Source organism: Cucurbita pepo, chromosome 9, assembly GCF_057944985.1.
Source record: "Cucurbita pepo subsp. pepo isolate OVF chromosome 9, ASM5794498v1, whole genome shotgun sequence".
Classification (NCBI taxonomy): domain Eukaryota; kingdom Viridiplantae; phylum Streptophyta; class Magnoliopsida; order Cucurbitales; family Cucurbitaceae; genus Cucurbita; species Cucurbita pepo.
In genome coordinates this window covers 9886121-9912018 of record NC_141806.1, presented here as the reverse complement: position 1 = coordinate 9912018, position 25898 = coordinate 9886121, and the positions used below count along the sequence as shown (strand labels likewise).

Below are 25898 nucleotides of genomic sequence, written 5' to 3'. Positions count from 1 at the left end.
GATTCTATTAGGGTCATGTATATGGCTAATCATATGAAACATTATTTACCAGAGTGTGAAAGCTTGTCCAAAACAAATAAAAATTAATATAAAAGGCTTAGATTATTATTTAGGGAGCTATTTACTAAAAAGGACTTAAAGCTAAATTGAAATAATCCAAATTAATAATTATTAAAACTTCACCAAAAAAAAAAAAGATTTATAATCATAAACTTATAATTCCAATTTAAAATTTTAATTACCTTGAATGTGTTTATAATTTATGTTTTTATTAATTTAGAGATAAATGAAAAATAAAAATGGTATGTTTTTATAGTTGGTATCGAAATAAACGAGCACGTCGAGATTAGTTGGGTTGGGACTTGCTTTGCGCGAAGCTAAAAAGCGCGTCTCCGTTTCAGTGGGCTCCACTTCAAATTTCCCTTTACATCGCCGTCTATATATATCCCGATGTTCTGATGCCCAACCCCACATCCATCTATTGTCTCCTCCTCTTTCTATATCGCTCTCTTTATTGATCTTGCTCATGGAAGCCCTTCATCTTCCTTACGAAGTTCACCCTCATTCTCCCGCCGCTGCCGTCAATGATCGGAGTTCTGAGTTTCAGGAGCTGCCGGAGCCGGATATCCATATTGTTACCTCAAGCGGACTTCGGATTCCGGCTTATTCTACCATTCTGGTACTCCATTGGATTTCTCTCTTCTTTTTTTATTTTGCCTTAAATGTCGGTTGATTGCAATCACACCTGATGGATCAGGGTTCACAACTTTATTTCTTTCATTTAATAGCCTGCGATTTGATTGATTTTGCGTTGGATTAGAGGATCTGATTTTATTGTTGTTAATTTTTTTTTTTTTTTGTCTATCGAATTGATTTTGATTTTAGGCATCGGTTTCATCTGTACTGGAAAACATCATCGACGAATCGCGGAAGCATCGAAGCTCCGAGAAACTGATTCGGATTCTCGGTGTTCCGAGCGAGGCAGTCGTTTCGTTTGTTCAATTCCTCTTCACATCTAGGTCAGTATGCAATTTCTTTACCAAATAGCAGTTAGAATCGGTCAAAGTCGGCTCAGTCAGTCTAAACTCGTCGGTTTTCCATCAGGTGCTCTGAGGAATGTCTGAGGGAATATGGAATTCATCTATTGGCGTTATCGCATGTCTACCTCGTTCCACATTTAAAGCAGCGATGCAGCAAGTACTTGGCTCGAAAATTGACGATCGATAGTGTTATAGATATACTCCAACTCGCAAGACTGTGCGATGCACCGGATCTCTCGCTTAGCTGCATGAAAATGGTGTCGAGACACTTTAAGGCCGTCGAGAAATCGGAGGGCTGGAAATTCCTGCAAGAGCATGACTCTTGGCTGGAGCTTCAAATTCTTCAATTCATTGACGAATCCGAATTGGTATTCAATTGTTTATTCCACTGATTCCATTTTCGTTTGTTTTATTGTTCATGCGTTGACAAAAACTCAATGGAATTCAATTGTTAATTTTGGTTATTATTCTTTGTATCTGAATAGAGGAAAAAGAGGTGCAGAAGGCAGAGGAAGGAGAAGAGGATGTATCTTCAGCTAAGCGACGCAATAGAGTGCGTGGAGCACATCTGTAAAGAAGGATGCACAGACGTTGGTCCACACGACGCTGAACCCACAAAGAAGCCCTGTTCCAAATTCTCAACGTGTCGTGGTGTGCAGCTTCTGATTAAGCACTTTGCGACGTGCAAGGACAGAGCCCATGAAGGAGGCTGCTGGCGGTGCAAACAAATGTGGCAGCTTCTACGCTTGCATGCTTCCATCTGCAACCAATCCGATGCTTGCAAAGTCCCTCTCTGCAGGTAAATTCTAGTTACCCCTCTTTTATTCGCCATAGCACTCACTAATCTTTTCCAAACCTTGATTTTAAGTTCAACCGTAATTGAGTTGCTTGGGTAAAGGAATTGACCATTCACCTCATTACAAATCTCTATAATAATCTCTATAATAGTATGATATTTTTCACGTATTCTTTACTTATAAACCCATGATTATTCCCTAAATTAGCTAAATGTGGGGCTTCCTTCCAACAATCCTCTCATCGAACAAAGTATACTATAGAGCCTCCCGAGGCCTATAGAGCCATCAAATAACCTCCCTTTCGACTCCTTCTCTGGAGTCCTCAAACAAAGGACTACATCGGAGCTCTCGACATTTGAGGATTCCTTTGACATAACTAAATTAAGGGATACACTCTCTCCCAACCATCTTCAACAAGGGATTGATCAAAACAAAAGCACGCATTCCATATGGTTTCTTTATTCAATTAAATATGATTGTTGACGGTGGGCGTGCAAGGAGTTTACGCCTCTTTTCAACAAAAAGTCTTAGGGGGTGGCTTTAGAAAAGCCGAATAATCAAAATTCCCTGTCAATTTGGCGTGTTTTAGTCAATGATGGATGGTTGAGAAATGAAAATTGATGTGGTTGTTGGAGTGGAGACACCAATGATTAAGATTTGAATGAAAATACCAAAATTCTAAATTTAGAAGGTACCCTTTGGGTTTGACAGGCAGTTCAAACAAAAAATGCAGCAAGAGAATAGAAAAGACGATGCTAAGTGGAAGGTTCTGATGAAAAAGGTGATGGCTGCCAAAACCATTTCTTCTCTGACTTTTACCAAAAGGAAGAGACCGCAGCTTCATCGAGGAGACACCATGAGCAACACCCACATCAGAAGCTGCAGATTACAAACGGTCGAACAAAATCGATCGCTGTTATTAACCGCCTAGAATGAAAAATGAAATTTTGTGTTGTTTGATGGAGAGTCACTAGACGACTAGGAGAGGCTTTTTTTTTTTTTTTTTTTTTTTTTTTAAAAAAAATTTCCTGGTTGATGGATGAATACTGGATTCCATTGAATTGAAGTTTTTGTTTTTGTGAGGAGCGGGTTTCCCCTTTCACCTGTTTTGTTTTAACAGTTTTTGTATAGCCACTATTGGATAATAAAGAAGTATTATGTATCTAAACTCACTTGAAAGTGAAAAATTAGAACTTTAAGGCTAATATATTATATCCCACTCGACATCAAGTTTGCATTTCAAAAATTCAAACCCGCGTGGATAACCGCCCACCACTCTTTTAAAACTCCCGACTCTCGCACATCCCTCACCAACACAATTTTCTTGGTCTCTGCAACTTCCACATACACCCGAGAGAGATGAAGAGAAACAGAGACCTAAGCCCATCTGTGTGTCGACTTGAGTGGCAATTTGTGCCTCACCCTTGGCTTAGCACGTGCCCGACGCGTGACCTACCTAGCCTGTGAGGACTCGTTTGGCTCGGCTTCTCTACTTGCTTCGGCTCATCTTGATGGCTCAATTTTGGCTCGACTTGACAGCTTGGCGACTCGACTTGTCAACTTATACAACTCAAGATACAAATCTATACCATTTCCTAAGTTTTTGACCCTCCTCAAGCCATTTTAACCTTATTAAGGGTAATTGAGGTTAGTAAAACTCTCGTTTACTCAATTTTAGATAGTTTTAGGATTAATATTGGAATAATCATTATGTTTAGCTAGAATAAGATATGGATATGTCTTTTAAGTATGTGATATGGATTGACATAGCTGAAATTAAACATTGAAGTATAGTTTTCGGAGAAGCTACTAATTAGTTGGTAACAGCCAAGCCAACCAAGTAGGTGATTTTATTGTTGAAGTTAGATAATTGAATGATGTATGATGGTGCATGCCTCATGGCCCCTGCATTTACCATATTATTTTATGTTATGCTTATGTGCTCTGTATATTGACATATGATGTTATGCTATATATGTATGTGATATCCATTACACTATGTATGTAATTTTTATCTTGCCATATAAAGTTATGTGATGACTACCATGTATACGTGATGTATCATTTCGTCATTAATCTCATATGATCCTAACATATTACATCATCATATCAAAACACATGACACGTGCAGGAGTCACTGTCCATGTGTCATCATACATAAAACAAGTCATCCAACCGAGCATTGATGTTATTCACATCATGATCTAAACTATTTTTTTTCTTGAATACTATTTTTTTTTTTTTGGTATTGTAACGACTCGAAATTTTCTACTTAATTTAAGATCGCTACTGTATACATGTCATAAACATGAATGTGGAAATACTTTATTTAAACTTTCATAAAACATAGCCTTCAGCTTAAAACACAGCCATAAACTTACGTGTTTGAAGACACTTAAAAATGACACAATAAAAGACTAAATAAAATAAATAAACGTTTAAATAAAAAAAAAATCTCATTCTAGCATAAGTCCAAGAAAATAATACGACTACCCTATGCATGTGTCATGGTCTCGAGTTGCGATGCCGTCGTCAGCCGTACAGGAACGTCTTGCCTTAACCTGAAAAATGTAGTAGGACATGGCTTGAGTATTTAAAGAAATACTCATTAAGTGACCCCACTATTGGGGTTAAATGTGAGAACATGCGAATGCAATGACGGGACCTATCCTTTCAATCTATTTTCCTACAGTACTATCCTAACGAGTAACTTGGATGTGTAGCATATACTCTACACACAGCCCATACGTGCGAGTATGGACTCACCAGTCAGTTCGCACACCGCTGGGCCACTTTCCTTGTCGGGCGAGCATACTCTGGGAGCTCCTTAGGCTAGACACCCGTTAGAACTAGTAATCGTCACGACAACGTTATGTAAAACAAAATGATCGTACCCGTACCGGCAGCATTATGTAAAACATAATGATCGTACCCCTATCAGCATCATTTTGTAAAACATAATGATTGTACCCCTGCCCATCGTGATGAAATATGGGTATCCCCCCATGCATGAGCACACATAATGCATGAGGTCCTAATATTTTTCTATTTTCAACATTATTAAATATAACCCCGCTATCGTTTTACATTCATATCATATATTTTCTCATTTTTCAGTTATCATATCATGCATAATGCTAACGGAGTTATATTTCATTTCATTTATCGTGATATCATGTTATTCATAACATGTTGTATACATACAATTTAGAAAACATAACATAACCCTCCATGCTTTTAACATGTCATTTCATAACGTGCAATTTATACAACAATTACATCAATGGTCACACAAAACAATTTAAACATAACATATCACATCACAATATACCATATCTGATGGTGTTACTATAACACGTGTAGAAGCAATTTGGATCTTAGGCACTCTAAGTACATCAGTTATAATAAATTAGCTAGCATGTTCAAAAGCATTAAAACTCGATGAGTTTGAATACTAACCTTTTGTAGTTCAAATTTCTTTTTCCTCACGAACTGGTTTCGAACCACCACCAGTGTCTTCTCTACTATTCTCTAGCCTTAAAATGGGATTGTGGAATCAGGTGAGTGACTAAACTTGATAGGAATTTAGTATACGCAAGAAGAGAGTTTTGAGAGATTTTCTCAAAAATTTTCAAGAAGAAAATCCATGTACCTTAATCACTCCATTTCTAGAGTGATATTTGCATGTTCATTCAAATTTGAGATTACCAAATTTTGACATTCAAAATTCCACTCAAATTGGTGGGATTATGTGGCAATCATGCCAGTTTGGACATAGATTTTTCCATTAAGTGAAGTGAACCTTTTGACTTTTTCTATTTTAATTCTAACCATTAATTTAAATAATTAATTTCAAATCAAAATAATATTAAATGATTGATTAAACAATTTAATTAATATTTAACATTAATTCAAATGGGCACATATGGATTATGAATCCCTGTTCATAATTAAAATATTTAAATATTATTCAAATATCTCTAATTCTCTCATTTTGTTTAATTCGTAATTAAATCAAAATGCGGTTAAATATATCGTATATATTTAGTCCATATTCCCTAATTTGAGTTTGAACACTTCAAACTCACTCGCACACTGTTCTAAGGTTTAGTTCGATATGAGCTAGCAGAGGGTTCTAATGGACCTATAGATCATGGGCTCCAACAATCCGAGATTAACAGGCTAAACTCATTAACCTTTTAACCAACATTCGTTAACTACTAAGACACTCCCCCTAGTAGTTGCACTCCCCTCACTATAGAATATTTCTGTCCATTTGATATAACCATGATTAGTAAGTCGATCATTCACAGGTTGTTCGTAATTAGAGTTGGGTCAATTTACCGTTTTTACCCCTAAAGTTACTTCTTGTTCCTTAAGTCCCACTGATTCTCTAATGAACGATTGGTTTGTGGTCCGACCACCAAACCGAATCCCTCTAAGGCCAATGAGAGGGTGGGACCCCTTGTTCAAGACCTGGAGTCAGCACTCAAAGGAACAACCTCTCTACTATCCCTAAAAGCAAGTAGGAGTGAATTCTATTACCCTTGAAATGGGAAGCTTATTGAGTCGGCGAACTCGGACCACTCTCACCCATGCAAATCTAAGGATAATTCTGAATAAGGTTGAGTTACCTAGGTCATCGAGTGAAAAAATCAATATCAATAGTAAACGACATTATAAAGTGAGAGTGATTTTCTTCATGGTCCGATCTTATGCAATACTCATTGCATAGAGCGCCCCCACTCACATGTCTCCACATGTACAATTTAGTGATCACATTGTTTATATCATATACAAAAGTGGGTCGTATTCATAGTGTCCCCATGATAAGGTACTCAGCTTTATCCCTGTACTATAGATCATTTTGACTGTATACTTGAACTTGATCCACCCTTATGTCTCTACATATTGTTTACTATAGCCAGAGTATTCTTAGTTTATTGGATTTGGATTAATGATCGTAAAATTCACTTTATTCAATAACGATTTTTACTGAATAAACATCAATAATAACTTTATTGAAAATAGAATATGTTTTTGTTTACCAACTATGCGTTTTAGGACATAAAACCCAATAGTATCATAAACATGTCATATCGTAAACACTTCGTGGTCATATCGTTCCCTAACTTATCATAGCCTTAACGTTCTTATACCTATCATAGTCATATCGTTACGGTACCTTAGTCATATCATCACAAGAACGTTTCCTAACGCTATCGTTTTATCAATCTATCACAAACTTATCCCTTTCTACCTATAACCTAACCATATTCTTTCATCAATCTCTCCTATCCATAACACTCCGGTATGTAACCTAACTTTAACGTTTCATGAACGTATCTTACTCCTATTGTAACGTTTCGTTTTGTGCATCCTTCTCGTATCCTATCTGAAACATATCATTGAACACATCGTACCGTAATTATTATCATACAATTCACATATTATAACATATATATAACATATAAGAAACATATTGATTCATAGACAATTCACACAATAATATATATGACACGTGCAGAACTACGGGGCACGTGTCAACATCAAATATAACCAAGCCAATAGTAAGACCACTTACCTGGTTAGCTTAAGTTGTTGTCAAGAATATATCTTTAATTAAAGTTCGATTCTGTTCTTTGAAATCCAAGCCAACCTATGTGAGCCCATGACATCAGTTTCAAGTTTGAACTTCTACAAAATTGTTTCTCTAATTTATATTGGTCCATGTGTTATACTTCATGCGAACGTTAGAGTTTGCATGAGTTAAGTCTCGAAATATTTATATATGTTTGTTATAGTATTATGCTCATACAAACCATTTAATTCCCATTAACATTTTCCAGATAATTTCAACTATATTCGTTCCCTCCCTGTCTCTTAATGTGTTTCCTCTTCTTTTAATTTCACTCTCTGTTTGTTTCCTTTTAACTGTTTATTATCTTTTAATCCATTCTTACTTTTTCTTTGAGGATGGCTTTAATCCCTAATTCAAAACTAACTAATTGTAACCAAATTAATAAATTAATATCATAAAATAAAATAAAATGAAACCTCTTCAAATGCAAAATCTTTTTCTAGCAAAATTAAATCTTGAGCTTTTAGTTTTTCTGTTGTGTTTGTATTTGTTTTTGTAGGGGAGAAGAGATTATGATACCCTAAATCTGCTTAAACCTTTCCCTTCATTGTTTGTTACATTTTGAATTATGTTAGCCATTATTTTTTGCCAATTTAATTGATTCTATGTTTTTTTATCCTATTTATCATGACCTATCTTGAGATATAACTTAGAGAAATCTCAAATCTCTCTCTCATGTAAATCTCATCTCCTGTAAATCTAATGTGAGGCATCCTATCTATCATGACCTGACCTTTTTCATATCTATTTTGGCAGTGGGGTGGGTCGAGGAGAGATTATTGGGGGAGAGATGGGGAATAATTGTTTTTATTTTATTTTATTTATTTATTAATTTATTATTATTTTTTTAAAACCTAATAATAATTTTTGTTAAAAATAATTTTTTTTTTTTAGCTATTAGAAAGTGGAAAAAATATGTTGAGTACAAGTATCCTCTTGCATAACTGTCCCATCAATTTTAGGTTGTGTGCAATTTTCAGGTTTATGTCCTTAAACATTTTAATTTATGTTTTATTATTTAGTAATTATTTGATTATTTTTATTTGCAATAAACATTATTGTAGTTTAATTTTTGAGGAAAATGAGTTAATTAAAAAAATCATAATTATTATATAGTAATTACAGAATAATATTATGGTTAATAATAATTTAAAAAAAAAAAAAAAAACATAAATATTCTTCTCTCTCCCCTGTTCCTCCCAAGCCATGGAAGATCCGGAGAAGAAATCTCCATCTCCATCTTCATCTCCGTCTCCATCTCCGTCTCCATCTCAAATCAATTCGCGAAAATCAGAATCGGAATCGGAATCGGATTCCGCCGAATTTCGGAGGTTCGAATCGTTTCTGAAATGGATTTGCATAATGGATCACTCAAATCCCTTCACCGCGACGCTGTCCTGCTTCCTGTTCTCCGCGTTCGCGATCGCCGTCCCGATCGCATCGCACTTCGCCCTTTCTTGCTCCGATTGCGACGAAGATCATCGAAGGCCTTTCCATGTGGTCGTTCAGCTCTCTCTCTCCGCCGTTGCGACGCTCTCTTTCGGTTGCCTCTCCGCCTGGCTCCGCCACTTGGGATTGAGCCGATTTCTGTTCCTGGATAAGCTCTGTGAATCCAGCCACAAGGCTCGCGATGAATACTCCAAGCAATTAAAGGTCCGTTTCCTTTCTTTTTTCCTCGCCATTTCCAGTTTTCTCTCAACATTTTCTTCATTTTATTTATTATTATTTAAACCATTTTTTTTATATAAAAAAAATGGGAAAGTTAACCATTTTTTCCTCGTACCAATAAAGATGTATTCGTACACCATAGAGCCTCAATTAGCTTCTGTAGGACTCCCTCCCAACAATCCTCGAATAACTTCCTCTTAATCTAGGCTCGACTTCTTTTTCTAGAACCCTTAAACAAAATACACTTCTCTAGAGCCCTTGAGCAAAATGCACATTTTGTTCGACATATGAGTCATTTTTTACTACACTTTGAGGCTCACAACTTCTTTATTCGATATTTAAGGATTCTATTGACATAGCTAAATTAATGGCATGACTCTGATACCATGTTAGGAATCACAACTCTACACAATAGTATCATATTGTTCTCTTTGAGTGTAAGCTCTTATGCTTGGTTTGGGATTTTCTAGAAGACTTCATACCAATAGAGATGTATTCCCGTAAATCAGGGGTGGAATTCCCTCGCAAAAGTTAAAATATTTTCAAGAGAGAATATTTTGTTATATATATATATATATAGATATAAAAATAAATAAATAAATAAAGTGGTTAATTATTTGGTTTTAAAGTTTTAAAAGGACACTTTTAACTATTGAATTTTAATAAATGATTTTAAATATTTGCATAACTTGTTTGTTAGTTGTCCAATCACTAATATATAATATTAAATTAATATATTTTTCCAATTAATAAAACAAGTCAAAAGTGTTTCAAAATAAACCATGAATTTTCTCAACCATATTTTTAAAATTTTAAATTTTAAATGGTTAAAAAATGTTTTGAAGTATTTTTGAAGTTTTAAAAAAAGAAAAGGTATTTATATATATATATATATATATATATATATATATATATATATATTTTGAAAGTTTAAAGATATTTTTGAGATTGTTTTGAAAGTTTAAGAGTATTATTGAAATTTTTAAAGTTTAAAGTATTTTTTAGACAAATTATAAAATTAAATGGTTTTTTTTTTAAAAAAAAAAAATTAGTTAGTAACAAAAAAAAAAAAAAAACATTTAAATTTTAATCAATTTAATACTTTTAAATTTGTAAAAAAAAAAAGATAATCTCTAAATTTTAATATATAATAATTAAGTCTTTATATTCTAGCATAAATTAAATTATTACAAATTTAAAATATAAAAATGTGTTACAAGTTAGTGTTACTTATCAAAACAATTTATAAACCTAGATGCTAAAATAGTTTTTGTTTTGTATATAATAGGTTTATTTAATTTAGATTTCACCGAACATTCGTTCTAGAAATCATTAGTTAAAAATAAGCCTAAATTTCTTAAATTATAGAAAGCTGAATATAATTTTACATTTTAAAAACAATAAAAAAACACCTTATTGTTAAGTTTTTTTAATGAAAAAAATTCAGACTCACCTAATGCTTTTTATTATTAAAATAACTTTTTAAAAAATAACCTTAGTGTACAAATCATTTTTAGTGGTATCGTATAGAAATAAATGTAGTTTTTTATTAGATGAGGAGTGAGAGGTGTAAGTTTTCTTCAATATTTTATTATTATTTTTAAATGGTTGTTGAAGGGACGTACATTTCTAAAAAAAGTATAATTTGTTTAACAAATTTAGTTACCAAGAGAGGGAGGAGGTGAAACAATTTCATCCACATAAATCCCATCGAACTTCGGGAAGCAATGAAATCCCGTCCTATAGAATGACCTCCCTTTCCAATCATTCAAATCACTCCTCCTCAATTTCACTTCAATTTTTGTTGTCACCAACAACTGGTATCAGAGCGATCTTGCAGTAGCAAGAATGGCAGCAGAAAAACAAGTTGAGAGCTACGTTCAGCCCGCCATCCCGAGGTTCGATGGTCACTATGATCGTTGGGCGATGTTGATGGAAAATTTTCTCAGATCAAAGGAGTTTTTTGATATGGTGGAGACGGGTTATGAAGAGCCAAATGAAGGCGAGGTACTCTCAGGTGGTCAACAGCAACTGTTGGCAACATCGAAGTTGAAGGACCTGAAGGTCAAGAACTATTTATTTCAGTCCATTGATAGGACTATCTTGGAAACAATGCTTAAGAAGAAGACATCCAAGGAAATTTTTGGGATTCTATGAGGAGGAAGTATCAAGGCTCAATGAGAGTAAAACGTGCTCAACTTCAAGCAGTTAGAAGAGACTTTGAAATTCTCCAAATGCAAAAGGGAGAAACGGTGAATGATTATATTGGCAAGGTTATGAGTCTTGCAAGTAAAATGAGGATGCATGGTGATTCAATCACGGATGTTGCGGTCGTAGAAAGGATTTTGCGATCACTAACTCCAAAGTTCGATTACATTGTATGTTCTATCGAAGAAGCAAACAATGTCGAAGAGATGCAAATAGATGAACTCCAAAGCTCCATGTTAGTACATGAACAGAGACTCAATCGTACAAGTGTAATAGAGGAGATGACAGCCTTAAAGATATCCACACCAGGTGAAACTTCAAGCCCTAGAGGTAGAGGGCAAAGAAGAGGCAGAGGTCGTGGGAGAGGCAGTCGAGAAAGAAGTGGAGATGTTGGCAGGTCAGCAGATCTAGTCAGAAACGATTATGACAACAAAGGTAAGAGACACTTTGACAAGTCTAAGGTGGAATGCTACAGATGTGGACGCCTTGGACATTACAAAAATGAATGCTATACCAGGCTCCAAAAGGAGAAAAGAGATCAATCCAATTTTGTGGAGAGAAGAGAAGAAGAAACATTGTTAATGTCATTCCATGCTATGAAGGTTGCAAATCAAGGTGTATGGGTCGTAGACTCTGGATGCAGCAACCATATGACAGGTTGTAAGGAATTATTCTCAACTCTGGATGAAAATTGTCATACTACGGTTTCTCTTGGAAACAATTCAACTATCCAAGTGATGGGGAAAGGAACCGTAGATATCAAGACTAGAAATGGCTTTGTAGAGTCTATTTCTAATGTATTCTACATTCTTGATTTGAAGGCCAACTTACTTAGTATCAGTCAGTTACAAGAAAAGGAGTATGTGATCACATTCCAAAATGATGAATGTGAGATTTATTATTCCAAAAGAGGATCGATTGCTAAGATGAAGATGACCACCAACCGTCTATATCCGTTGACGTTAAATATCTTTGCCAAAAGTTTGATGGTGAAGAAAGAAGATACCACCTGGCTTTGGAATTTTAGGTATGGTCATCTACACTTCAAAGGATTAAAGACGTTGTCTTCAAAGAAGATGGTAACTGGGTTGCCAGACATTACTCCTCCAACAGAAATTTGCGAGAGCTGTGTAGTAGCAAAACATGAAAGAAATTATTTTCCATCCGGAAAATCAAGAAGAGCTCAAGCGATTTTGGAGTTGATTCATTCAGACATATGTGGTCCCATCTCTCCAGCATCAAATGGTGACAAGAAATATTTCATGACCCTCATCGATGATTTTAGTCGAAAAACATGGACTTATTTCTTGCACGCCAAATCAGAAGTCTTTGATTGCTTCAAAAAAATTTGTGCTACTATGAAGACGGAAATTGAAAGAAGAGTCTAAGGCTTTACAAACTGACAGAGGTGGAGAGTTCTGCTCAAACGAGTTTATTAAATTTTGTGAAGAGAAGGGCATAAGGAGGCAGTTAACAACAACATATACACCACAACAAAATGGTGTGGCTGAAAGGAAAAACAGGACTATTCTCAGCATGGTTCGAAGTTTACTAAATAAAGGAGAAGTCCCGAAGGAATTCTGGCCAGACGCTGTCGTGCGGTCCGTTCACATTCTCAATCGGAGCTCTACTTTTTCTGTTAGAGATATGACTTCACAAGAAGCATGGAGCGGAAGAAAACCTGCAGTAGACCACTTTAGAATCTTTGGATGCATCACATATGCACACATTCCTGATGAGAAAAGGAAGAAACTTGAGGACAAGAGTTTGAAGTGTGTGTTCCTTGGAGTAAGCGAGATTTCTAAGGCATACAAGCTCTATGATCCTTTGACAAAGAAGGTGGTGGTAAGTCGTGATGTAATCTTTGACGAAAAGAAGATTTGGACATGGGAAGAAAAGAACACTGTGAATCAGTAGATTCCTGTAGATCTTGAAGAAGAACAAACTGAAGCCCCTATTCAGCCTCACTATGAGCATGAAGAAGCTCATCACAAGCTCAACAAGAAGAACCAGTAGAAGAAGATCATGATCATAATCAAAGAAATCCAAGAACAAGAAAGAGACCAAATTGGATTGTTGATTATGAGATGGACTATGAATCAAGTGATAGTACTTATTTTGCATTCTTTATGAGTGATCCAATTGCCTATGAAGAAGCGATAAAGGAGAAGAAATGGAAGGAAGCTATGGAAAGTGAAATCAAATCCATAGAGAAGAACAAGACTTGGGAGCTCACTGATCTTCCTAGAGGACAGAAAACAATCGGAGTAAAATTAGTTTTCAAAACCAAGTTAAATGAAAACGGTGAGGTGGATAAGTACAAGGCGTGACTCATTGCAAAAGGATACAAGCAGAAGTATGGAGTTGATTATAAGGAGGTATTTGCACCAGTGGCACGTCAAGATACTATCAGGCTTATAATTTCTATTGCAGCACAAAAATCTTGGCCTATTTATCAACTTGATGTGAAATCGGTCTTCCTACATGGAGAGCTTCAAGAAGAGGTATATGTGGAGCAACCAGAAGGTGTTGTTCAAAAAGGTAAAGAGGAAAAAGTATACAAGTTGAAGAAAGCTTTGTACGGTTTGAAGCAAGCTCTGAGGGCATGGTATAGTCACATTGATTCTCATTTTGAAAAGATGGGATTCACTAAATGCCCGTATGAACATACGTTATATGTGAAAACTGAAAAGGGAGGTAACATTCTCATTATTTGCTTATATGTCGATGATTTAATATTTACTGGCAATAATGAAGAAATGTTTGAATTTTTTAAGAAGAGCATGATGAAGGAAATTGAAATGACAGATCCTGGTTTGATGAGATATTTTCTTGGAGTAGACGTTACTCAAACTCCCGCAGGTAACTTTATCTGTTAGAAGAAATATGCTCAAGAATTACTTGAAAGATTTAAATTGGATGAGTGCACATTTGGAACTCCATCAGAATTGGGTTTGAAGTTGCACAAGGATATTGAAGGGCGAGAGGTTGATAATAGACACTTCAAATAAATTGTGAGAAGTTTGATGTACTTAACTTCAACAAGACCAGACATCATGTATGCGGTTAGTATGATAAGTCGTTACATGGAGCATCCAACGGAAAAACATCTCAATGCAGCAAGAAGGATACTTCGTTATGTGAGAGGAACCTTTGATTTAGGGGTATTCTACAAGAAAGGAGATGATCCGAAGATGGTTGGCTATACAGATAGTGACTATGGAGGTGATATAGATGATCGTAAAAGTACTTTAGGAAGTATTTTCATGATGAGTTCAGGAGCTATTTGCTTATCTTGAAAGAAGCAACCTATTGTAACACTCTCAACTACAGAAGCAGAATTTGTGGCAGCAGCAGCATGCTCGTGCCAAGCAATTTGGTTAAGAAAAATGCTTGAAATTCTTAATCAGAAGCAACCAGGTACGACGGTTATATATTGTGATAATATGTCAACTATTTAGTTGTCTAAAAATCCTGTGTTTCATGGGAGGAGTAAGCACATCGATGTTCGATTTCATTTCTTGCATGATTTGTGTAAAGAAGGCATTATTGAACTCAACTTTTGCTGAAGTGATGAACAAATCGCAGACCTATTCACAAAACCCTTGAAACTACCATTGTTCGAGAAGCTTAGAAGAAAGATGGGGATGTGCAGAATCCAAGATGTATATCAAGTGAAGTCCTAAACTGGTTTCTGCAGAATTCAGTTTAAGGGAGGGTGTTGAAGGGACACTAGTAGATACATTTCTAAAGATAGAAAAAGTAGTAATTTGTTTAACAAATTTAGTTACTACTGAGGAGGAGGAGGTGAAAGCAATTTCATCCACAGAAATCCCAACCAACTCCAGGAAGCAATGAAATCTCGTTCTATAAAATGACCTCCCTTTCCAATCATTCAAATCACTCCTCCTCTCAATTTCACTTCAATTTTTGTTGCCACCAACAAGGGTTATGGTATAGATTTTAGGTTCTTGGAGCTTATTTGATCAAATTATTGTTACGGAAGTGCGAGTTAATAAGCTTTACTTAGCAAAAAAAGAAGTTATTAACTTGAGCAATTTTAGGATAATTGTTAGTAGTTATTAACTTTGAGCAATTTTAAGAAAATTGTTAGTTTGTTGTTTAGGAGAATTATTAACTGTTGCTAACCTGGAGATAAACGGTGTTCAGAGAAAGAGAATTGAAACGCATAGTGCTTAAGGTTCTTCTGTTCCAAGAAACTCTCATCTCAAGTTGTTCTTTCTACTTTATTTATTTGTTTCAGCATATTTCGATCATGGCTCAAAACCAATATTTGGTATCAGAGCTAGGATGTTGAAACAAATGTTGTTGCCATACAGAGTCACCGGAAGAGATATGATGATGATAAAAATCGGAAAGAAGGGAGTGTAATGCTCCAATATCCATTACTCAATAAAAGTAACTACGCAGCATGATTGATAAAGATGCGTGTTAACTTACAGTAAAAGGCGTGTGGGACACCATCTAGCATGGTGACGACATTTTGGAGCGTAAGGATAGGATGGCTCTTACCGTCCAGTTTCGGAGGACGTCCTTCTCATGTTGGCAAAGAAGGACTCGACAAAGGCAATGTGGGAGTCGCTACAAACAATGCATGTGGGTGTGAAACGTGTCAAGGAAGCAAAGGTGCCGACCTTGAAGAGTGAGTTCAAGACTATTCACATGAAGGACGGTGAGTCAATAGATGACATTGCCATGAAGTTGATGACCATCGCCAGAGACATCCATTTGCTAGGTGACAAGGTGAAGGAGATCTTCCTCGTTAAGAAGTTCCTTTGAGATTCATGCAGATTGTTACCTCTATTGAGCAGTTTGGCGACCTTAAGAACATGTTGGTTGAGGAGGTCGATAGTCGTCTTAAGGTCCATGAGCAGAGACTTCGTGGCTACGACGACAAAGAGGAGAAGAATCATCTGTTTCTGACACATGAGGAGTGGTTTCATGGATGAAATGGAAATATGCGGTTGATTCTTCCTTTTCAGGTACAAAAGAACATAGTGACCACAACAAGGAAAGTAGACGTCGTGGGTATGGCCGTAGACGTGGTGGTAGAGGGGGTCGTGACAATATCTCACAAACCCATGAAAATGCCAACCCCTGAAAGAACAAGAGTATGGTTAAGTTTATGCTTGTAGAAAATACGGGCATTATGCGATAGAGTGCTACAACAAGTTGCATAATGAGGAGACAAACCTCACATTCATGGATAATGAAGAGCCCGCATTGATGTTGGCCGCGAAAATACCCAACCTGTGGTGCTCAATGAAGAGAAGGTTATGGCGAAACTCCTCGTAGATGGAGAAGACCAAGTGGTGACAAAGATGTGGTACCTAGACAATGGAGCGAACAACCACATGATGAAAGCTTGAACAAAGTTCAAGGAACATGACGAGAAGTTCATTGGAAACGTGAAGTTTTGCGACAGATCCATTGTATCGATCTAAGACAAAGAATCCATCTTGTTCTAGTGTAAGAATAGCAATCAATGTCTATTGACCAAGGTATATTACATCTCAAGTTTGAAGAGCAATATTATTAGCCTTGGTCAAATGATAGAAGAAGGTAGTAAAATGGAGTTAGTCGACTTGTTCCTTAAGATATTTGACAGAAACGGACCTTGTTGATGAAGGTAAATGGTCGCGAAACAACATAATACTAATGAAAGACCACAAAATCTTCAGTATCCATTGGTGTTAGTGGTCGAAAAAAGAAGTGTGATTTAATAAGCTTGACTTATCAAAAGAAGTTATTAACCTAGAGCAATTTGAGGATAATTGTTTAGGAGTTAGCTTGAATAGGTTTAGAGAAATTGTTAGTATTTAACGAGGAATATTTGTTACTAGTGGCTTAAATTGAGGAGAAAGTTTAGGAGATCGGTTGTGGTTTCTCCACTATAAATACTGATGAGATGTATGCTATTTTCACAAAGAGAATTGAAAAGCATAAGTGCTTAAGGTTTCTTTGTTCCAAAAGCTCTCTCCCCTTGAGTTGATCTTCTACTTTAGTTATTTGTTTCGACATATTTCGATCGTGGACCATTTCTAACATTTGGTATTAGAGCTCATAGGATGCCGAAACAAATGTCGTCACCATACAAAGTCACCGAAGGAGAAGTAACAACGATAAAGAGCGAAAAGGAGTGGAGTGTAACACTCCAGTACCTGTTACTCACAAAGGATAACTACGCAGCATGGTCGATAACGATGAGTGTCAACTTACAGGCACAAGGCGTGTGGGACGTCGTTTAGCATGGTGACATTGAGGAGCGTAAAGATAGGATGGCTCTTGCTGCCATCTATCAAGCAGTCTCAGAGGACGTTCTTCTCATGTTGGCAAAGAAGGGCTTGGCAAAGGCAGTGTGGGAGACGCTGCAAACAATGCATGTGGGTGTGGAATGTGTCAAGGAAAGCAAAAGTGCAGACCTTGAGGAGTGAATTTGAGGCTATCCCCATGAAGGACGGTGAGTCAATAGACGACTTTTCCATGAAGTTGACGACGATTGTTAGCGACATCCATTCATTAGGCGATGTGATGGAGGAGATCTCTGTCGTCAAGAAGTTCCTTCGAGCTGCCCCCCAAGATTCATGCAAATCGTTACCTCCATCGAGCAGTTCGACGACCTCAAGAACATGCCGGTTGAGGAGGTCGTTGGTCATCTTAAGGTCCATGAGAAGAGACTTTGTGGCTATGAAGATAAATAGGAGGAGAAATACCTTTTACTTGCACATGAGGAGTGGTTCGCAGGAACGAAAAAGAAAGATGCAGATGACTCTTCTTTTTCAGGTACAAGCGAACCTGACAACCATAACAAAGAAAAAAGAGGTTGTGGATGTGGCCGCGGACGTGGTGGCAGAGGAGGTCATGACAATACCTCACAAACCCATGAAAATGCCGACCCTCGAAAGGACAAGAGTATGATCAAGTGTTACTCTTGTGGAACATATGGGCATTATGCGGCAGAGGTTGCAATAAGGAGCGCAATGAGGAGGCAAACCTCATGTTCTCGGATTATGAAAAGCCCACACAAATGTTGGCCGAGAAAATGCCCAACCTGTTGATGCTCAATGAAGCGAAGGTTATGGCCAACCCCTTCATAGATTGAGAAGACCAAGTGGAGACCAACATGTGGCACTTAGACAACGAAGTGAGCAACCACATGACCGAAAATCCAGCAAAGTTCAAAGAACTTGATGAGAAGTTTATTGGAAACATGAAGCTTTGCAACGGATCAATTGTACCAATCCAAGAAAAAGGATCTATCTTATTTCAGTGTAAGAACGACGATCAACATCTATTGACTAAGGTGTATTACATCCTAAGTTTGAAGAGCAATATTATTAGGCTTGGTCAAATGACAGAAGAAGGTAGCAGAGTGGGGATAGTCGACCCGTTCCTCAAGATATATGACCGAAACGGAGCGCTGTTGATGAAGGTAAAACAACCGCGAAACCACCTATATAAGATACTATTGAAAAACTATCAACATCTTCTAAAAGTATCTCTTGACGTTGGTAGCAAGAAAGTGAAGAAGAAACCAATGGGTCAGGAGAAATAAGAACTGAAAAATAAATCAAGAAGCAACCAGAGGCTGCTTCAATCAGCGAAGTGCAACCTACAAGTCGATGTGTTTCATCAAACTTATCATCTCAACCAAAGAGGCTTAGAGGAAGACCACCAGGGCGTAAGAGAAATGAGACTTCAAACTTGTCATCTCAACCAAAGAAACCTAGAGACATGCCTAAAAAGAAGGTTGAAACAGAGGAGTAGGTTACAAGAATTTTCTTCATGTAAGCTTGATGATAAATTCTTTGCACATAAGAGAGAAGAGGAAGAAATTGGATGTTGCAAAATTAAAATTTCTTTTGAAGAAGATAGAGTTTACTAGGGACCAAGTACAATTGAAACTAGACAGAGACGTGCAGACATTCTCACCAAGAGCCTAGCAAGGGTTAAAGTTGCAAACATGCGGGAATTGCTGGGAGTGAAAAGTCTCTATCAAAGTCAAGCTTATGGAGGAGAATCGTGAGTTAGTAAGCTTGACTTAGCAAGAGAAGTTATTACTTAGAGCAATTTTAGGATAATTGTTTAGGAGTTATTTACTTTAATATGTTTTGGGAAATTGTTAATCTTTAATTAGGTAGATTTGTTAGTATTGCTTGCCTTGAGGAGAAAGTTTAGGAACTCGAAGAGAAAGTTTACTGGTGCTTTCACCACTATAAATACTAATGAGATGTATGTTATTTTCACAACAACAAAGAGAATTGAAAAGCATAAGAGCTTTAGGTTTCGTTGCTCAAGTTGTTCTTCTGCTTCAATTATTTGTTTCGACATATTTCGATCGTGGGTCGTTTCCAACTAAAAGAAACTAATGGATGGGGAGAAATGGAACCCAAGAGTAGGTCAAGAAGAAACCAGAGGCTACTTCAATTAGCGGAAAGCAACCTACAAATCGGTGTATTTCGTCATACTTATCATCTCAACCAAGGAGATCTAGAGGAAGGAGGTCACCATAGCGTAATAAAAATGGAACATCGAACTTGTCATCTCAACCAAAGAAGCCTAGAAGCATGCCTAAAAAAAGAAGGTTGAAAAAACAGAGGAGTATGTTACAAAAAGTTTTTACATGTAAGCTTGATGAAGAGTGGAAGAAATTACAGCAGAATTAAAATTTCATGGGAAGAAGACATATTTGACCAGAGAACTAGTAAAGTTGACACTAGAGAGCAACGTGTAGACATTCTTACTAAGACCTTAAAAATTTGCAGACATGCGAGAGTTTTCCGAAGCGAAGAATCTCGAGAAAAAGTAAAGCTTACGAACAAAATGTAAGTCAATAAGCATGACTTAGCAAAATAAGTTAATGTGGAGTAATTTTAGGATAATTATTAGTAGCCAGAGAAAATTTAGGAAAATTGTTAGTATTTTGTTTAGGAGAATTTTTAATATTGCTAACCGGGAGAGAAAGTTAAATCTATTAGTGTTTTCTCCCTATAAATAGTGATGTATGCTTTATTCACAACAACATAAAGAACTGAAGAACATATTATTGTGGAAGATATTTAGTACTAAATTATAGTTTACCATAAATATCATATTGAGTTTTATTATGAGACAAATACTTAGATTCTTTTTTACCACGGTATCTTTCCATTTATTCTATGTATTACTCCCCATATCCTCTTTATCATTTGTTTGATTATAAATAGATAACTTTCACACCATTTAGATGCGTTGGGTTAAGCCAACATTCACATGATATCAGAGTCCTTTCCATTTAAGGGCTATGATCCCTTATTTTCAATGGCTTCTGAATCTCCTACTCATCTTTTCCACCACCCCTGTTGGCTTTGACGCCGCAGGGGCAGTCTCCATGGCTGCCACAAGCGGAGCCGATTGATTACTCTTCGGCTCCACCCTTTTGACCTCCAAATCACCCTTCGCCATACTCTGTACATACAACCTCATCTTCTCCAACACAATCGGTTTCCCCTTAGCCAACATAGCCTCTCTCATTTTCTTCCCAATCAACCCTTCATCCTTCACATAAACCCTAATCTCAGGATCCTCATCAGCGTTCTATTCGGAAATACACAGAATCTCTATAAGCCCATCGACCTTTTACAGAGATTTACCTTCGAAATCTAGGTGCCGTACTGGCCTCTTCGCCAGCCAAGTCGCCGTTGCCCTTCTCGCCAAAATTGGCTCCTTTGCCCACTGTGGCGACTCTTCCGGCTTCAACATTGTCTTTGTTCCTTGCTCTAGGTTTTCCATTCTACTTCTTGGGTTAGACATATTCTCACCAAAGCTAAGGCAGCATCGTTGCTGAGAGCGACGATCCCTCTTCATGAGTTAGACATATTCTCTTAATATTTTTTATTATAAATAGATAACTTTGACACACCATTTAAGTGTGGTGGATTAAACAAACATTCTCAATTCTTCTTACTCAAGTTGTTCTTTTTGCTTCATTTATTTGTTTCAGCATATTTCGATTTAGATACACGTAGATTATATTTGTGTTTGGCATTTATAAATTGTTTTATGAATGTAATTGCAGAGATCAATGGAGCTGATCTCCTTCTTCTTGCTGCCATGTTTCATGGCCGAAGCAGCCTACAAAATCTGGTGGTACGTCTCAGCGGCCAACGAAATACCATACTACGGCAACATGTACCTTAGTTACATCACCTCCTGCACCTTAGAGCTCTTCTCATGGCTTTACAGAACTTCCATCTTCTTCTTCGTCTGTATTCTCTTCCGCCTCGTCTGCCGCCTCCAAATGATCCGACTCGAAGACTTCGTTTCCGTCTTCCATCGCGAAAGCGACGTCGGCACCATCTTGATGCAGCATTTGGGCCTCAGAAGAACCTTGACCATCATCAGCCATCGCTTCAGAGTGTTCATGTTCTTGTCTTTGATTTTGGTCACTGCCAGTCAGTTCATCTCTCTTTTGATGACTACTAGATCACATGCTCTTGCTAATCTCTCAAAAACTGGACAACTTGCGGTAATCAAATTCCTTAACTCATCTCTTTCTCTTCTATGTTGGTTAAAAAGCTATGAGTTTTGAGTATGCAGCTATGTTCCATAAGCCTAGTGACAGGCTTGTTCATATGCCTCCGTAGTGCTGCAAAGATCACTCACAAAGCACAGTCTATCACTTGCCTTGCTGCCAAGTGGCACGTATCGGCTGCTATAAACACGTTCGATGACCTCGACAATGAGACGCCGACAGCATCTGTGATTGCGGCGTTTGAATTCAACTCCGATGATGATGAAGAAGACGACGAGGACGACGAGGATGATATGAAACTGATGCCGGTTTTTGCTCATACAATCTCATTCCAAAAGAGGCAGGCATTAGGTACGTAAAAACATGCATGAACTTAAATGTTTTAAATGTTATGAATGGAGAGTAACGTTCGGATTTGGAGCCAGATGACTAGTTATAGTAAAGGATTTGGTAGGGATATATATAGTATGAATATGTATATTGTATACATTTAGTAAAGATTTGGTACATTATATTTAGTCGGGATTAAATATGCTAAACCTATATTTAGTAAATTAAAACTATATATATACGCGATTAGACAGTGCTCTCAAATATACTTTCTTCATCCACTGTATTCTCTCAGTGTACATATTTGAAGTCATCAATAAAACTTTTAACCAATATTCTTCTGTGCGTTGTTGTGCGATCCTAACATGTATTTGTTTCTGTGTTGTAGTGACATATTTGAGGAATAACAAAGGAGGAATTACAGTGTATGGATTCGTGGTGGATCGAACATGGCTGAAATCCGTTTTCGCTATTGAACTTGCACTTATGCTGTGGCTACTCAATAAGACTGTTGGTATTTCTTGAAGGTTTTGCTCTTATACAATCTAACGAACCAATGAATTTCATCATACCAAAAGTTCATCTCTTGTAAGTGAACAAGTCTATTATAAAAAAGTTTATTCATGAGATGGTTTGTTGTGTTCTTAATTTAGTTTATGTTTCAATATCCATACACAAAATCGTGTTTTTACTGATGACGATACGATAAAATGACACATACAGATAACTAAGTAGATGAACACATAAAGTCATAAAAAAATACGATCTAGACTTCGTCTGAAAAGGTTAAAGTAGTATGGATGAGTACAAAAATATTAAACAACTTGCTTGTAGTTCTTAGTTCATTCTTAAGTCTTATGTTGTTGTTTGGTTGATTCGTCCATATGGTGTTTTGTTGATTCGTCCATATGGTGTTTTATTCATAGTTGAGAGTTTGTTTCTAAATTACAAACTCTTCTTAGGTTATACCCTAAGTATACACCGTTCATGTAAGCTCAACTTAGAGTTAGGGGCAGAGGTCATAAGTTCTCTTTTCTTACCTTTGTATGGCTATCAATTCTCATGGTTTGTTCTTGGGGTTCTAAGTTCTAAGGTATCTTGGTTAGAGGTTCTACTAGTCCCTTTTCATCATTGTCGTCGTCGTCATCGTCGTCGTCATCATCATCATCATCATAGACCTATAGCTAGTAGGTCCTCGAGGTGTGACCCCGACATCGGTTTCAACTCATAGTTCTTAAGTCTTATGTTGATGTTTGGTTGATTTGTCCATAGTGTATATTATTCCTAGTTCAAAGTTTGTTTCTAAATTACAGACTCTTTTTAGGCTATACCCTAAGTATACACAGTTCATGTGAGCTCACCTTAGGGTCAGGTGCGGAGGTCATAAGTTATCTTTTCTTAGCTCTGTCTGGGCCATCAATTCTCATGGTTTGTTCTTGGGGTTCTAAGTTCTAAGGTATCTTGGTTAGAGGTTCTACTAGTCCCTTTCATCATCGTCATCGTCATTATCATCATTATTATAGACCTATAGCTAGTAGGTCCTCGAGGTGTGACCCTGATATCGGTTTCAACTCATAGTTCTCATTATAAAGTTATGAACACTATTCTTAGATTCTCTAATAGGGGTTAGTTGACATCTCCCTAGTTGCCATAATATAAACATCATAAAGGATGTTGCGACCTTAGTCTAACTCATATCTACTTATGTGGTCCCTTCCGCTCATTCGAACAATATCATGATTAGAGAGTGGTGGGAGATCCCCTCACCGCACCCACAAAGTATTTATAAAGTTCTGACAGGGTTCATGCATTTTGAGGGCTCAATCTTAGTTCTACAACCTTTATAAAAATACTACTTTGAACCCCTTCCAGGATAGGTTTACCAAAAGAAAATTAACTGAAAAAACCTCTAATAGTCCATACATGGCACAAATAAAGCATAATCATTTATAAAATGTTATTTGAATCTTCGATAAGAATCGAGTTCACAATTAGAGGTTAGTTGGCGAACCTCTAATTGTTCCCCTAAAACAACATAAAAATCTCATGCATGGACATATCATTCTAAGAAATATAACTAATTTGAATCTCATTGAAATTTTAAATATGTATTTTCGTTTAATGTCTAATATATTAATTTTAGCGGGAACATCTCAAATTAAATATTTTTCTCTATTCATATGTCATATATCTAATCTATTAAATACAAATTAGATCACTTCAAATTATATATATTTTTCTCTATTTATATCTAATATATATATAACATATCAAATATAATAAATATTATTTCAAAATTTCAAAATTTCTCTCGACCAAATAGAAAATCCTAATGTTAAGTTGAGTTACCGACGGTCTTTTGAGCCTATAGATTACTAGCTCCAATAATAATAAATTAATTAATCAATTTCCATTTTTAACCATGGGTCACTCCACTCTAGATTTACGGTCTGCACTTTCATGTATTGTAGGATATATTAGGTCCATTGATATAATCGTTATAACCAAGTCGAACATTCACAAATTGTTGGTAATTACAATTGGGTGAAAAGTCCATTTTAGGCCTACAATTACATTTTTCACCTTAAGTACCATTGATTATCTAATAAATAATTTGTTTATGATTCATTAAAAAAAAGTCACGCCTCGTGGGCTAGTAAGAAAGTGGGGCACATTGTTCAAGTCTCAAAATTTGCACTAAATGGAACTTCTCATCTACTTATTTTATATGAGAAAAAGTGAACTCTATCTCATGAAATTATATTCCTAGCTCCCTAATTGGTCAAGTACCTAAACTGGCAGGCATATTGAGTCTGTAACGACCCTAGATTTCTAATAACCTAAGGTCGCTACCATCTTCATAACATCATCTCTTATGTGGAAATAAACATTGAAAACATCATCATAAAACATTGCCATGGACTTACATGTTTTAAAAAGTCTTTAAAAACAGCATACGAAATATTAAATAAAATAAATAAATATTAAAATTGAAAAACGTACTATACTAACCAATGGTGTGAGAAATTAAATACAACTATCTTATGCACATGTCATGGTCTTTATTTGCAATATCGTCATCAATCGTATAGGGGTGCCTTGTCTTTAATGGAAGTAACACACGGCTTGAGTATTTCAAGAAATACTCAGAAAGTGGCCCCACTATTGGGGTCATGAAATGCAAACACATCAACTCATTATTAGGGACCCATCGTTAAAACCATCATCGAGGAGGCCTCCAGTCCGGACAAAATTGAATGTGTAGTACTTTCTTACACACGACCCATACGTGCGAGCGTGAGTCCTTAGGCGGTCCGCACACTCTCAATCCATCATAGTCGAACTAGTTGTCCACAGCCAGACTTTCGGAGGTTAGCAAACCCTCGAATACCATGTATGACATGATGATGATCATCATCATCATACTGTACGCGTCCGTACTTATCATTATAAATGGGAAGTAACTCGATGTATATGATATTGAGGATTATTGGGAGGGAGTCCCACATTGACTAATTTAGGGAATGATTCTGGGTTTATAAGTAAGGAATATATCTCCATTGATACGAGGCCTTTTGGGAAGCCCAAAGCAAAGCCATGAGAGCTTATGCTCAAATTGGATAATATTATACCATTGTGTCGAACAAATGGTGTAGTTTGTTTGAGGGCTCTAAAGGAGT

The 25898-nt window shown here is 36.5% G+C and overlaps 2 protein-coding genes across 2 annotated transcripts; both read left to right on the top strand.

The window, feature by feature from the left end:
• The first annotated feature begins 461 nt into the window (after nt 1-461).
• On the top strand, nt 462-2839 carry LOC111787956 (BTB/POZ and TAZ domain-containing protein 1). The gene is made up of 5 exons (XM_023668068.2): nt 462-679; nt 886-1019; nt 1105-1408; nt 1526-1839; nt 2549-2839. Exons 1-5 carry the CDS (start codon nt 527-529, stop codon nt 2766-2768), a joined length of 1125 nt encoding a protein of 374 aa, XP_023523836.2. The 5' UTR covers nt 462-526; the 3' UTR covers nt 2769-2839.
• Nucleotides 2840-8616: 5777 nt separating this feature from the next.
• On the top strand, nt 8617-22845 carry LOC111788411 (uncharacterized). Its single transcript, XM_087126773.1, has 4 exons — nt 8617-9131; nt 21433-21882; nt 21954-22239; nt 22607-22845. The coding sequence occupies exons 1-4, from the start codon at nt 8685-8687 to the stop codon at nt 22741-22743; spliced, it is 1320 nt and encodes a 439-aa protein (XP_086982899.1). The 5' UTR covers nt 8617-8684; the 3' UTR covers nt 22744-22845.
• Nucleotides 22846-25898: the final 3053 nt, after the last annotated feature.

What these genes read in the sequence shown, in the direction of transcription:
- LOC111787956 (XM_023668068.2), top strand. Translation starts at nt 527, where the DNA reads ATGGAAGCCCTTCATCTTCCTTACGAAGTTCACCCTCATTCTCCCGCC. An exon ending in CAATTCCTCTTCACATCTAG is followed by an intron (nt 1,020 to 1,104) that starts GTCAGTATGCAA and finishes GTTTTCCATCAG; the next exon opens with GTGCTCTGAGGAATGTCTGA. An exon ending in TCATTGACGAATCCGAATTG is followed by an intron (nt 1,409 to 1,525) that starts GTATTCAATTGT and finishes GTATCTGAATAG; the next exon opens with AGGAAAAAGAGGTGCAGAAG.
- LOC111788411 (XM_087126773.1), top strand. Translation starts at nt 8,685, where the DNA reads ATGGAAGATCCGGAGAAGAAATCTCCATCTCCATCTTCATCTCCGTCT. An exon ending in AATACTCCAAGCAATTAAAG is followed by an intron (nt 9,132 to 21,432) that starts GTCCGTTTCCTT and finishes ATGTAATTGCAG; the next exon opens with AGATCAATGGAGCTGATCTC. An exon ending in CAAAAACTGGACAACTTGCG is followed by an intron (nt 21,883 to 21,953) that starts GTAATCAAATTC and finishes TTGAGTATGCAG; the next exon opens with CTATGTTCCATAAGCCTAGT.